This window comes from Schistocerca serialis, chromosome 5 (assembly GCF_023864345.2).
Source record: "Schistocerca serialis cubense isolate TAMUIC-IGC-003099 chromosome 5, iqSchSeri2.2, whole genome shotgun sequence".
In the NCBI taxonomy this organism is placed as follows: domain Eukaryota; kingdom Metazoa; phylum Arthropoda; class Insecta; order Orthoptera; family Acrididae; genus Schistocerca; species Schistocerca serialis.
Genome location: NC_064642.1, coordinates 716046322 through 716059657, shown reverse-complemented (window position 1 = coordinate 716059657; position 13336 = coordinate 716046322). Strand labels below are relative to the sequence as shown.

General features: G+C 37.3%; 1 protein-coding gene across 2 annotated transcripts in view; it reads left to right on the top strand.

Annotated features, from left to right (window-relative positions):
* Positions 1-11773, top strand: part of LOC126482319 (vezatin-like) — a 111655-nt gene extending 99882 nt beyond the window's left edge. Inside the window, exons 8-9 of one of the 2 annotated variants that reach the window (XM_050106361.1) lie at positions 5282-5405; positions 9287-11773. In XM_050106361.1, coding sequence (XP_049962318.1) covers positions 5282-5405; positions 9287-10600 — 1438 coding nt within the window. In that variant the 3' untranslated portion in view covers positions 10601-11773. The remainder of the gene's footprint in view (positions 1-5281; positions 5406-9286) is intronic. The other variant, XM_050106362.1, reaches the window with a different exon arrangement.
* The last annotated feature ends 1563 nt before the right edge of the window (positions 11774-13336 follow it).

Below are 13336 nucleotides of genomic sequence, written 5' to 3'. Positions count from 1 at the left end.
AACATTTAATTTGAACAGTTATAGTTGCATCAGCGCATTAGACTTTCAACTGCTCTGGTAGTTGGATTGTGTGGATTCTTTTTGGTCTGTGACTTTCAGAATATAGTGAACATTTTAGAGAGGATGGTTTTTGATTATGAATCCCAGACAATCCCCTAATTCCTCAGAGCTATAAGCTGTAGCTATAAATGTATTTCTCAGATGAAGTGGGCACTAGGAATTCTAATTACAGGCTTCACGTTTTGCTACTCACTTTCTGGTTGCCAATATTGTAGTTAGAGACCCAGTGTTGAGAACGGCAAACAACAGCATTAAATAAATAATAGGAACATTAACAATTATTCCACCTGCCGCCCCACATGGAGTTCCCTCAAATCCTTTTCCACTTCCTTAAACCAATTGCGTTTAGTCTCTCTCTCTCTCTCTCTCTCTCTCTCTCTCTCTCTCTCTCTCTCTCTCTTTTTTTTCTTTTTTTTTTTTTTTTTTTAAAAAAAAAAGAAGTCAAAGATTTGTTTAGTTAGTCTGTTGGGATTCATTCAGAGTATGTGCCCATAGAAATCAATCCTCCTTTTCCTCATGGTTTCTGAGAGTCTCTCCGACTTTGCATAGAGGGCTTCATTTCTATACAAAACTTGTTTGTTATTTTGGAATTTGGGACCCATGATCTACCTCAACATTTTCCTCTCCTTGATTTCCAATTTCTCCATTTGCCCTTTCCTACCCATGACTAAAGTGTGGGTCATTTATGACGGCGGCCGAGTTTAGGTTCGTTCTGCGCATCTGAAGTCACAAAACACAGCCAATGAACAGAGAACGACGTTGCCAAAGCTTGACTGCAGTGCAGAGCACGAACAAGTGTCTTCAGTTTTAGAAATGTTCAGTCATAAATAAAGTAATTGAACAAAAGCAATGTCCTGATAGCAGACTTTATTTTTAGAAAGTTTGGAAAAAGCATTCTTTATACCAATTGCTTCATATTCTATTAATTAATTAAACCAAACAAGCAATAAGCCTCGTAATTCAGGCAATAGCAAGGAAAGGTGTTTGTATCATTCTCACTAACCGCTTTTTCGCAATGAAGAACAGCGGTAATTGTTTCTTTCGTATTGTACGTCGACGAAACGTGAGTAATTCATAGTCATACCAACAGTATTAGTCAGTATTTTGCATGCTATTTTAAAGTCCTTTGGAAGATCTTTTGAATGACGAGCTGAGTTAGCGTAATGGTTAAAGTGTTTGGCTACTAAGCGAAAGGTTCTGAGTTCAAACCTTGTTCAGTGCTAAATATTTTCTTTATTTAAAAACAATATCAAAGTGTCTTACTTCATGAATTTTATTCGTTTGAAAGTAATTTTTTGAAATTTCTAGTGACAACTAAAATCGACCATGCGGAAAGTATACGCTATGGACTTTTACCTCTGCAAACTCTTCAAAATTTCGTGCTATGGTTTACTACATCTAATGCTGCACAATAACTGCATTGAACATCGAAACTAAATTAAGTCATTTATGGGGGGAAGGTATCAGTCAAGAAGGTGTAAAACTCAAATTATTGGGCCAAATAGTTTTTATGAAATCGAATGATCAAGTGTATCAAAGCAGTCGAAACACCATGCGTCTGCACAGGTGAGCAATGCAGTGACGACAAAATCGGGCACAGTGTGGAATGCGGGGAGCTCGTCTCTGTAGCAGCAGGGTTAATGCGGCCGTGGTGGCTTTACTTCATAAACTGCGCACTTCCCCCTAAACGTAAGTTTGCAAACTATACTATGGCCTTGCTTCTCTTGGCGCGAGCAACTGGCAACGCAGCAATCTCCCGCGTCTGGGCGGGCATACGCGAACTGCCAAGATAAAAGAATTGAACTATAGTGTCTCTGCTGCATAGAGTGCTTCTAGCTTAATTACTGTGTTATAATGCCTTATTTTGGTGTTCCAAGAGAGGACTTTATTATTGTATATGTTTTTTGTTTCTGAAAAGCTAGTTCCATTTTGCTCCTTTGTGCTTCCATTGCTTTCCCTTCAAGGTTGTTACATTTAATCCATTCCCCTAGGTACTTGAAACTCCTATCCACCTCATTTTTTGAGCTCTTCTTTGATAGTTTATAAAGAAAGAAAAAGTATATGAATAGAACAGAGAGAATTTCTCAAGCACTGCAAGGAACTCCTGTGAAGAACAGGAGGAGGGTGCTACTAGGAAACCTTCGTTTTGGATCTGAATATTTGAGGTTTATCGATTCCCCCCCCCACCCCCCCACCCACTGGAAGCATATTAAAAATGCATGCTTAAGGAAGTGTCAACCATTTCTCCACCTAATGTTCACTGAACGAATGTTGCAGTTTCTTCTAAACGAGTCCATACTGTCAGCAACAAATCACATGATCGAATGTATGTGCTGGGATGGCAGAGTTAGAATTCCGAGATATCTGAACAATGACATACAGAAAATTCACAAACTGACGCCACAGTTCCGCCTGACCACTTGTTTCTGGGCTAAGAGTATTCTTGGTGAGGGCACAGAGTTGTCCCAAAATGTAATATTATGTGGTATTATGGAGTGGAAGTAAGCAAAGTAAACAAACTTTTGTGTTTCAGTCTCAGAGACATTGGACATCATTCTTATAATGTGAGAAAGCAGCATTCAGTTTCTGCACGAGTTCTTCAACATGATACTTCCAAGAAGGCCATCCAGCTACACCCAGTCCTGCAAATTTAAAATGATTGGCTTCACTGACCATTTGGTCATCTTCGAACAATAAAATTTTGCTTTTACAATAGTTCCATGTCAGAAACTGTATAAATTATTTTTTGTGCAAGTAAAGCATAATCAGTTCTCAGAGAGCTATGTGCTCTTTTTACTGACTACTCTGGTATCCTTTATATAACGTTCCATATCTTTCACAGCAACATGTTTGTCATGTGTGAAGAGAACAATTTTTATGTCATCTGTCATGTCTGGTGACAAATCATTGATAAACACAAAGAAAAGCAGTAGACCCAGAACAGAATCTTGTGCAACTTCACACATTACATGATCCCAATCAGATTCAAGCCTCTTTCCAGTGTGTTGATCCTGGAGGTCAATCTCTGCTCCCTAGTTCCCAGATATGAAGTGAACCATTGCTGAGATTTCCCTCTAATCCCATAATTTTGTGCCGTGTGGAGTCGGCGCTCAGTCTGTGGGGTCTTCCCACAGTTCGCGCAGCTTTCCCCATCGAAGGTTCTAGTCCTCCCTCGAGCATGGGTGTGTGTGTTGTCCTTAGCGTAGGTTAGTTTAAGTTAGAATAAGTAGTGTGTAAACCTAGGGACCTATGGCCTCAGCAGTTTGGTCCCACAGAACTTACCATGAAAAATTTCCATAATTTTACAACTTGTGCAAAAATATTGTATGATCCCCACAATCAAATGCTTTTGTTAAATCGAAGAAAGTACTTCTGTCAGTAACATGTCGTTGAACCACGCAAGTGCCTCACACACATAAAAGCGATTACCATTTTTGTTGATATTCCTTACCATTCCCCATTCCATTCACATATGGAGTGAAGGAAGAATGATTGTTTAAACACCTTTATTTGCACTGTATTTAGTATAACCTTGTCCTCATGACCTTCACAGGAGTGATTTGTGAGGGATTGTAGCACATTCCTAGACATATCATTTAAGCATGGAAAGAACGATTGTTAAAGACTTACGCGTGCACTGTAACTAATCTGATCTTATCCTCACAATTCCTACGTAGGAGCTTGTAATATAGTCGTATAGTCATTATTTAAATCCAGCTCTTAAAATTTGTAAGTAGTCTTTCTCATGATAGTTTATGTCTAACTTCGGACATCAGCCAGTTGTATTTCTGCAGCATCTACATGACACTCTCTCATGGGCCAGACAGACCTGTGACCATTCATACTGCCCTTCTCTGTATGAGTTCAATATCTCTTGGTAGTCCTTGCTATGGGTTCCACACACTTGAAAAATATTCTAGAATAGATCTTTTATCCAATGTGAATGAAGGACACTTGACTGGGATGAAGTCTCCTAGGGACTTATCATCAGATGGTACATTAACTGGTTGTACCATTATGTTTTCCACAGTGATTTGTAACAAGGATTAAACTTGTAAATGCTGATTATTGTAAGTACAGACTTCAAGTTGACCTTATTATGTAAATAATTCTTGAGACCTCGCCACATTAAGTACTTACTTGTTTTGTTTTTCCATCTTACCACAGTTACACAATGAGCCCCATAATGCTACAGTCAGTTATTAAATGTGTGTACCATCTCATGATGAGTCACTAAGTTGCTTGGTATTAGTCAAGGCACAATAAAAATTGAGTCATCCAAATGGCAACTGGCTGCAGTTATTTCTGAAAACGTGTATTCGAGAATGGATTGCACAAGCGTTTTGTGAGCAGTCTCCTTTATAAACGGTTTACATTTCCCTAGTATTCTGTCAATGAACTGGTCTCCCATCTGCTTCACAAATTACTGAGACTAAATGATTATTCCATTTCATATCTCTGCAAACTGTTAAACCTGGGTATTGTGAGAGTTGACCAATTCCAGTTGTGATTTGTTGACATTGTAGCCATAGGTTACTATGATTTTTTTTTCTTTTTTGTTTTGTTAAGTGCTCCATTTTACGTTTTGAAGATTTAAAAATTTTTGCCAATCTTTGCACCACTTTCAAATTTTATCAATATCAAGATTACACAGAATATTTGTGCAGCTTTTTTCAGACTGTCCTTCATTATAGGCAACTGCATCATCTGTGAAATTCTGAGCTTGTGATTAATATTGCCTGAAAAATCATTTATATACAACATGAACATCAAGGCTCCCAATACACTTCTCACCATCCATGATGACACGCTGTGTCCTTCCTCCTAATTCTAGTGTCTCACATTTTGCTTGATACCGCAGTCAATCATACATTCAATAATAAGTGTAGGTGGGATACAGAGTCAAACTGTTTTTTGATAAGTCAAGAAATACTGCATCTGCCTGACTGGCTTAATCCACAGCTTTCAGCAAGTCATGTGAGAAAATTGAGTTGGGTTTCACATGACATCTTCAGAAACCTGTTTCACATGGAGGTGGTTATTCTGTTTGAGATACCTCATATGGGGGAAGACCATCCTCGGAATCCAACAATTTAGTCATATTATGTTATCTGTATGTTGTGAGTCATTCTTAGAAGATTTGACTGCAGAGCCTGAGAAGTAGATAAACAACTTTTCATTAATTGAGAGAGGCATAGTGAGCATGTGGTGACTGTTGCAGAGGGCAGCTGGACAGGCAGCAGTTCTACCTAGCATTTCAAGAGGCCGATTTTCTCAACACCATTGGTGCTACCTGTGAAGAAGACGGCAGCATCTCACAAGAGGTCAAAATTGATGTGCTAAAGGTAAGAGCACCATATGGATAAATCTGTTGTAATGCTTGTTCTATTGTGCATACAAAAATAATTTTATGTAGACTTTTTATTTGAGAAATTGTCACTGTATATTGCCCCACTGACTTCTCAATCAGTGCTTTATAACCATAAGATTTGTAGCAGTGCTTTCATAGTGTAACACTGCAAGGAACTGAAGAATCTGGAACATTAAATAGGCCTTCGTATAAAGGATGTTCAGCTTTCACCTGTTTCATTACTCCCCAAGTGAAAATTTTGGAAAATGCACACATCATGCTGCATGACTTAGCAGTAAGGAAGGAAAAAAATGGTTTATAGAAAACACAAATATCAAATAAAAGTAAGCAAAACATAATAGAAATAATATATATATATATATATATATATATATATATATATATATATATATATATATATATATATATATATATATATATATATATAAACACACACACACACACACGGCTAATCATCATTCAGTTATGATAGTTTAAAGCTAAACTGGTAACTGGAAATGTGCTGGCTGATAAGATGTAACAGAGATGAACCAACATTATGATCTTGATGACAACACTGAACGTCTTGTCAGAATTTGATCGAAAATATTAAATGGACTGTTCCTATCTGATAAAGCCTTACAAAGCCTATGGTTGGTAATGTGTATTGCAATTAGAGCTAAAACAATGAGCAATGATATAAAAATTTTCAGAAAAGATCAAAGTTCTGCTTTTAAATACCATAAAAACATTCATGTTTCAGGAGTTTACATCCGTAGACATGTTTCAGTAGTTTTTGGACTGATTAATGATATGAAAAACGCACAGCATAGCATATTTCATTGCAATAAAATATGGCAACTGAAGAGGAACTTCAAATTTAGAGGTAAAGTAAGTCAACACTACAGATTAGGCCTTAAGCCTATTTCAACTGGCTGACTGCTACCTAAATGGCAGTATGAGGAGGGATCCATAATCCTGGGCATGTAGTCAGGTTGTTGGAAATACCTCCAGCCTTTATTGCCAGTAGATGAAAGCAGATGATGCTGTTGCTTCTTTATTCAAGCAACTCCTCATTTGACGTCACAAGGGCGAGTGGACCCTGCACCTGACCTCCTATGTCAGAAGAAATCTGAGGTGGTTCCGGGATTGAACTAGAGTCCTTCTGCACTGAAGACAGTGACACTAACCATTCAGCTACAGAGACAGTCTAACATTAAATTAATTTTAATTATAATGCCTATATCACAGCTGTACTACAGATAGCTGCACCAGTAGCAACATTTGCATTTATAATTACAGATGGTGGTTGCCATCCTGGCATTCTTAGCATAAGTGAGGCACACCTATTATGAGCAGATATGTGTTACGGAATAATTAATTTCTTTATGAAAGAGTAAATGAGATAATGCATTTTTCCCCAAATTACTGTTTTATTTAAATGTAGAAAATTAATTTGGATTGGCTGGCTATCTGACACCCTTAACAACACAACTGCTGAGTAAGGTAATGAAAAATGGACAGCAGCTGTACATGTGTGAACTATGTTCATAAGTATTACTCACCAAAGCAAATTGTAGACCTGGCCTTAGGGGAACTAACTTGGTCACATTGCAGTTAACCAAGTTAACAAGGCAAGTAGATTTAGCATGGAATGTCTGTGGAGGAAGTTGGTACCACTGCCATGTAGCAAGAAGCCAGCAGAAGGAATGAGCATTCCCAACAACCAGTAGCTGATCAGTTATTGTTGTGGTGATGGTTAGAGATGAGAGCTCTCATTTCAGCTCCTGCCAAGTGCGAAGTGTGCACTGTAATTCGCTACCTAAATGCTAAGGGCATGAACTTCACTGTGATTCATTGCAAAATTGCTTCAACTTATGGAGAGGATGTAATGTCAAGGCAGCATGTGATGAAATGGGTACAGAATTTCAATTTTGAAAGGACGGAAATTTACGATGAAGGCAGAAGTGGAAGGCCTTGTGTTGTGACTGATGATGTGGTGCAGAAAATTGAAGAACATTTTCTCTCTGATCACTGTTCAACAATTGAAGACCAGCATGCAGTTTGTCCAAACATTTCATGAACTGTTGTTCATGAGATCATAACTGATCGACTAAATTATTGCAGGTTTGTGTGATGGGTGTCAAGATGCTTACTGAAGTAGGTGGAATGAGCAGTCAGTGCTGCTTGCAAATTTCTTGACCATTTTGTTGACTGAAGGCGAGGATTTTCTCAACTCTGTAGTGACAGGAAATGAAACTTGGGCTTACCACGTACTCCACAGAGCAAAGACAATAAGTGCATTGGTGACATACTCATTCTCCTTCAGCCAAAAAATTCAAAACTCAGCAAACAGTGAGGAAAATCATGGTGTCAGTTCTTTTGGGTCAGAAAAGGGTTCTGCTCATTGATTGTTTTGAAAGAGGTGAAACAATAAATGGTGGAAGATATTGTGAGCCCATGAAGAAACTTCACAGAGCCATACAAAACAAACGTTGTGGAATGCTGACAACGGGAGTCTGTCTGATTCATGAAAATGCACATCCACACACCGCTCATGCAACACAAGAGTTGTTGACTCTGTTCGGTTGGTATATTTTAAGCCACCCCCCTGCAGCCCCAATCCCACACCCAGTGACTATCATCTGTTCACTAAATTGAAGGAACTCCTTCATGGAAAACACTTTTCCGATGACGATGAGGTGAGAATCGAAGTGAAGAACTGGCTGAAAAAGGTGGCAGGAGACGTCTTTGACACAGGAATCATGAAACTCATCCCACGGATGACAAAATGTATTGAGGTAAATGGTGATTATGTAAAAAAATAATGCAAGACCTATACTACAATGCATGTAATTTTTATTAAAATAAATTCATTTTTTGTACTTCAAAAAAATCTTATAACCTTAATTTCCAGATTAGTCTCATACATGGTGTGCAAATTATGGTTAAAGGGACACAATGCTGAGTGGGGTAGGATTCAAATATCTGTCTAAAGAAAAAGAAGAAAAGTACACACTGTAAATATCTTGTTGACAATATGAATAAAGGCATTCTTAGGGAGCAATTTCTGCAGATTGTGAAAAATACAAAGAATATCAGCTTTGCAAAAGTTGCTGTTGTCACACACAACTAGACTTCAAGGCTGGCAAGGAAATTCTGAAACTAGTTGTGTTCTGTATGTAGGATTTGGTTTAAAAGTTGCCAGAATAAACAAACCATTACATGTGAACGAGTCAGTATAGTTTTAAAAACCAAATTGTAAACTACGTTATATTTTTACAAAAAAATGAAACATCAGAGCTAAAGTGGACAGTGGTTTATTCAAAAAAAATAACTATTGTGTTGTCAAAATGTGCAAGAAGTATTTTTCAACAGAAGTGTCAGTCAGTTTTTTGCTATACACACCATGGCATGTAGCAAGTAGCAGCACTCCACTCGTAAGAACACTGGAGTGTATGCTACCAGTAACTCCCATCCATGTTTCTTGTAAGCACAGTGGTTCAGCCATGCTGGCCAGGTCTTCAGTTTCCTTAAATGCCAGATAATACTTATCGGGTTTACTGAAGTTGTTGGCTTTGTGCAGGTGTTCATGTGAGAACAGAGTGACACAAATTTGCCCATGTGTTTTTACAGATAGCACTCATATCTGTTAATGTTTGCACTATACATGTGGCTGCAGGTAAGATCCTTCTGTACTGTGTCCTCCCTTTTACCTGCCTGTGCTTTTTTTTTTCATAATTATCTTAAATTGTTAAATAGTGTTGCATTGTGTAGGGCTCTATAATAGTTTGGTATCTCTTATGCTTTTGCTATTGTGCTGTGTGTGAGAAAATGTATTTCAAACATCAAATTAATGAGGTATCTGTTCCACAGGTTCTGCAGAATTGCTATCTTTTACTGCAGTCAGAGTTCCTTCGCCGCCTCGTTCTTACTTTCCATCCTGAATTGAGAGCTGAACCATCACGTGTCAACCCAAAGATTCTGTATGAGCTCTTAGAAGACATATCAACACTTACCAAACAACTCAATACAGAATATCGAATTTTCAGCACATATGGTGTGCCCAGAAGATCACCAAGTAGTGAACCACCTGCCAGTAGTCCACCAAAAAAGCTAAAATATGATGCTTTATTTGTTTCGGTTCACAGCACCACATTACATCTACAAAACATTCTGTATCGAACTCATGTTGTTGAAGAATATCTGGAAACTAGGGAAAATCTTGATGACTTAAACAGTGAATTGTCAACACCAGATTTGCAGACTGCATTGAATGATATCCTAAAAGAGCTCGATATGTGCAGGAGTTGTTGTGAGCGAGGAATATCATTTCTGAACACTTTAAACAATCCAGAACTGCCAAAAAATTTGGAAGAAGAGGAGGATTGGCCTGCTAGAAGCCACAGTGGGAATGAAAATATTAAACAAATACATGTTGGAAAAACAGACCTAGATCCTGATGTAGAAGATGAAGTGTTTGAAGCCGTAAGCACTGCAGACTATTTTGATGATGAAATGGACTTATATGACAGTACTGAATGTAGCAGAACTGAAAAACAACAACAGAAGAATTGCTCAAAACTGATGTTAGATGAACTAAAAAGTATCCTTGTTGACAAAGCAAAAGAGTGGAAAGAACGAGAGGAAAAGGCTCTCAAAAATAAAAGAGCTAGAGAGGGCATATGTGAAGCAGAAATTGTTGTTAAAGAGACTGAGTTAGCAGATACAGTGGCTTTAAAGACTGAAATTTCTGATAGTCAGAACAGACCAGTGGAAGAGGCTGAGTTAGCAGATACAATGGCTTTAAAAACTGAAACTTCTGTTGACCAGAGCAGGCCAGTTGAAGAAGGGGTCAAGGATGTGTGTGTGTCTGACCCTGTATTTGAAGAATGTCAGCAAGCTAATGGTGGAGTTTGTTATGAAGACAATTCCTCATTCACAAGTGAAGGGGCCGACAGGGATCTTAATCATAGAAAAATAGTAGGTTCAGAAAACGGAAAAACTGACAGTAACATTAAATACTCAGAAAATTATAATGTGCATGACATCGGTGTGTTTAAGGTTGGACTTTCTTCTCCATTTGGGTTGCAGTCAACACCTTTATCACATAGATTCATGTTGAAAGATTCGGAAACCTTTTGTGGGACTGGGGAACACTCCAGCAGTGAAGATAGTGATAATGCCTAGGCTGTTACTTTCACAAATGAAGGTGAACATATGTTACTACACTGCACAACTTGGATTTTGACAATATGATGGCTCAGGATTACAGTAAAAATACATATGCTCAGTTTTGAATGGTTGCCATGATAAATACTTTTAAATCGTTATCACAATGAAATGGTTTTATTGTGGTATTTTTTTTAATGTCTTAGCTGCTGTTATTTGTTTGTCAGGTTGCAAATTTACAACAGCTTATAATACATTTACAACAGTTCACAATAATGTTTTGGCAGTCCAAAATAAATTTGCAACTGATCACAATCAGACAGTTCACAATAAAGTCCACCATTTACGTGCACTTTCATACTCTCAGGGGTGTGTGTTGTGTGTTGGTCTCAGTAAATCTCTGTGTTCTTTTATGGTTCCTTCTTATCAGTGCACCTCTTTGTTCCTTTTTGTTGGCAGCAGGTTTTATGAAGCAGCTTAACTGTTCACATCATGTATAGTTCGTTCCTGACATCCTAATGGAGACTTTAGGTGTGTGTGACAAGTGGAGAAAACAAGTTGGTGGCCAGATTGAGGTACTTTTGTGACAAGTCCACCAATTAAAAAAGAAGTATGTTTACTGTGTGTCACGTGTGGTAGAATGTGGAGAGGTTCCCTCATGCTGAAAGTATGTTGTGGCAATCATATTCTGTAATATGTTCTCACAATTTACTTTTATTTGTACTATGTTGGTTGTCATGCAGCTATCAGTTATTATCATCCTGTAAATGAGACTTCATCAGACAGAAGCACAGCATGACTGGTATTTCACCAGTGGGAAAGTTCCTGCTGCTCAGCACTGTCTTCAGTGAGGTGTTGCATGTGCTGTAGGTGAAATATGTACAAGTTTTCTTCATGTAATGGTCCCCATGAAACTGATATTAGAACATTGTGACATGCAGAAACTTGTCACATGCCAATTATATGACTACAATAAATTATAATAATGATGTATTGCAGTTTCTAAAGATTTTGTTGAATGACTTATTCAGGTGAAATATGGAAATCCAGATTTCAAATTGTCAGAAACAGCTGTTTATATTTTTCTATAATATCTTGATCACATCCAGCAGAGAAACCAGAAATAAACATTGAGTAAGTGTTAATGAAAACATGTAGAATTTTTAGTGGCTGTCTGTACAGTATCACAATCGATTATAAATTATTTGGTCTGACTTAATTATGTTTATTTATTTATCCATCTGTAGACAATGTAAATTGTGTGGTTGTTGTCAGCACACAAATACATAAAATACGTACACACAGATATATAAACGTATACGATTACACACATACATAGATACGTACATTTCTTGCTTTACTGAGTTACCCATTTGGACATTCTATTTCACTGTTCAATAGAACATATTATAAAATGCCTCTTAATTGCAGTAATTAATTATTAGCATAATTGTCAACAAAATTTACACATAATTTTAGATAACCTTTTATGGTACAAAAACACTTTTCTAAGATTTTCTCTTTGATCTCTTGTGGTAGTCGCTAGTACAGTTTGATTCCGTTGTATTAACACATTATCTGGGGTTTTTGTTTTGCTTACCAAGGTTAGAGCAAAGTCTACAAAGAAGCCATGGATTACTCGAGGAATAGGGGTATCTTGTAAAACAAAAAGAAAACTGTATCTGTCAATCCGAAACATTTCCAATGTTGATGCTATAGCACATTATAAGAAATACTGCAAAATATTAAAGACTGTAATACGGATGTCAAAGCAAATATATTACAAGGAAAAGATAGTCATATCAGATAACAAAATAAAGACAATATGGGATATAGTGAAGGAGGAGACCGGTAGAACCAGACATGAAGAGGAACAAATAGCATTAAGAGTAAATGATGCATTGGTGACAGATGTGTATAGTGTTGCAGAACTTTTTAACAAACATTTTATAACTGTTACTGAAAAGATGGGGTTGTCAGGTTCGGTAGATGCTGCTATGGATTACCTTAGACCAGACATTTCAAGTAACTTCCATAATATGAATTTGACCCTCACTACCCCAACAGAAATAATGTCCATCATAAAATCTTTAAAATCAAAAACATCTAGTGGGTATGATGAAATATCAACAAAGTTAATTAAAGAATGTGATTCTGAGCTAAGTAACATATTAAGCTATCTGTGTAACCAGTCGTTTATCAGTGGAATATTTCCAGAATGGCTGAAATATGCTGAAGTTAAGCCACTGTTTAAGAAGGGAGATAAAGAAATAGCATCAAATTTCCGTCCAATTTCACTGTTGCCAGCATTCTCAAAAATTTTCGAAAAAGTAATGTACAGTCGTCTTTATAACCATCTTATCTCAAATAACATACTGTCAAAGTCACAGTTTGGATTTCTAAAAGGTTCTGATATTGAGAAGGCTATCTACACTTACAGTGAAAATGTACTTAATTCATTAGACAAAAAATTGCAGGCAACTGGTATATTTTGTGATCTGTCAAAGGCATTTGACTGTGTAAATCACAATATCCTTTTAAGTAAACTAGAATATTATAGTGTAACAGGAAATGCTGCAAAATGGTTCAAATCTTATATCTCTGGCAGGAAACAAAGGGTGTTATTAGGAAAGAGACATGTATCAAGCTATCAGGCATCATCCAACTGGGAACTAATTACATGTGGGGTCCCACAAGGTTCCATTTTGGGGCCCTTACTTTTTCTTGTGTATATCAATGACCTTTCATCAGTAA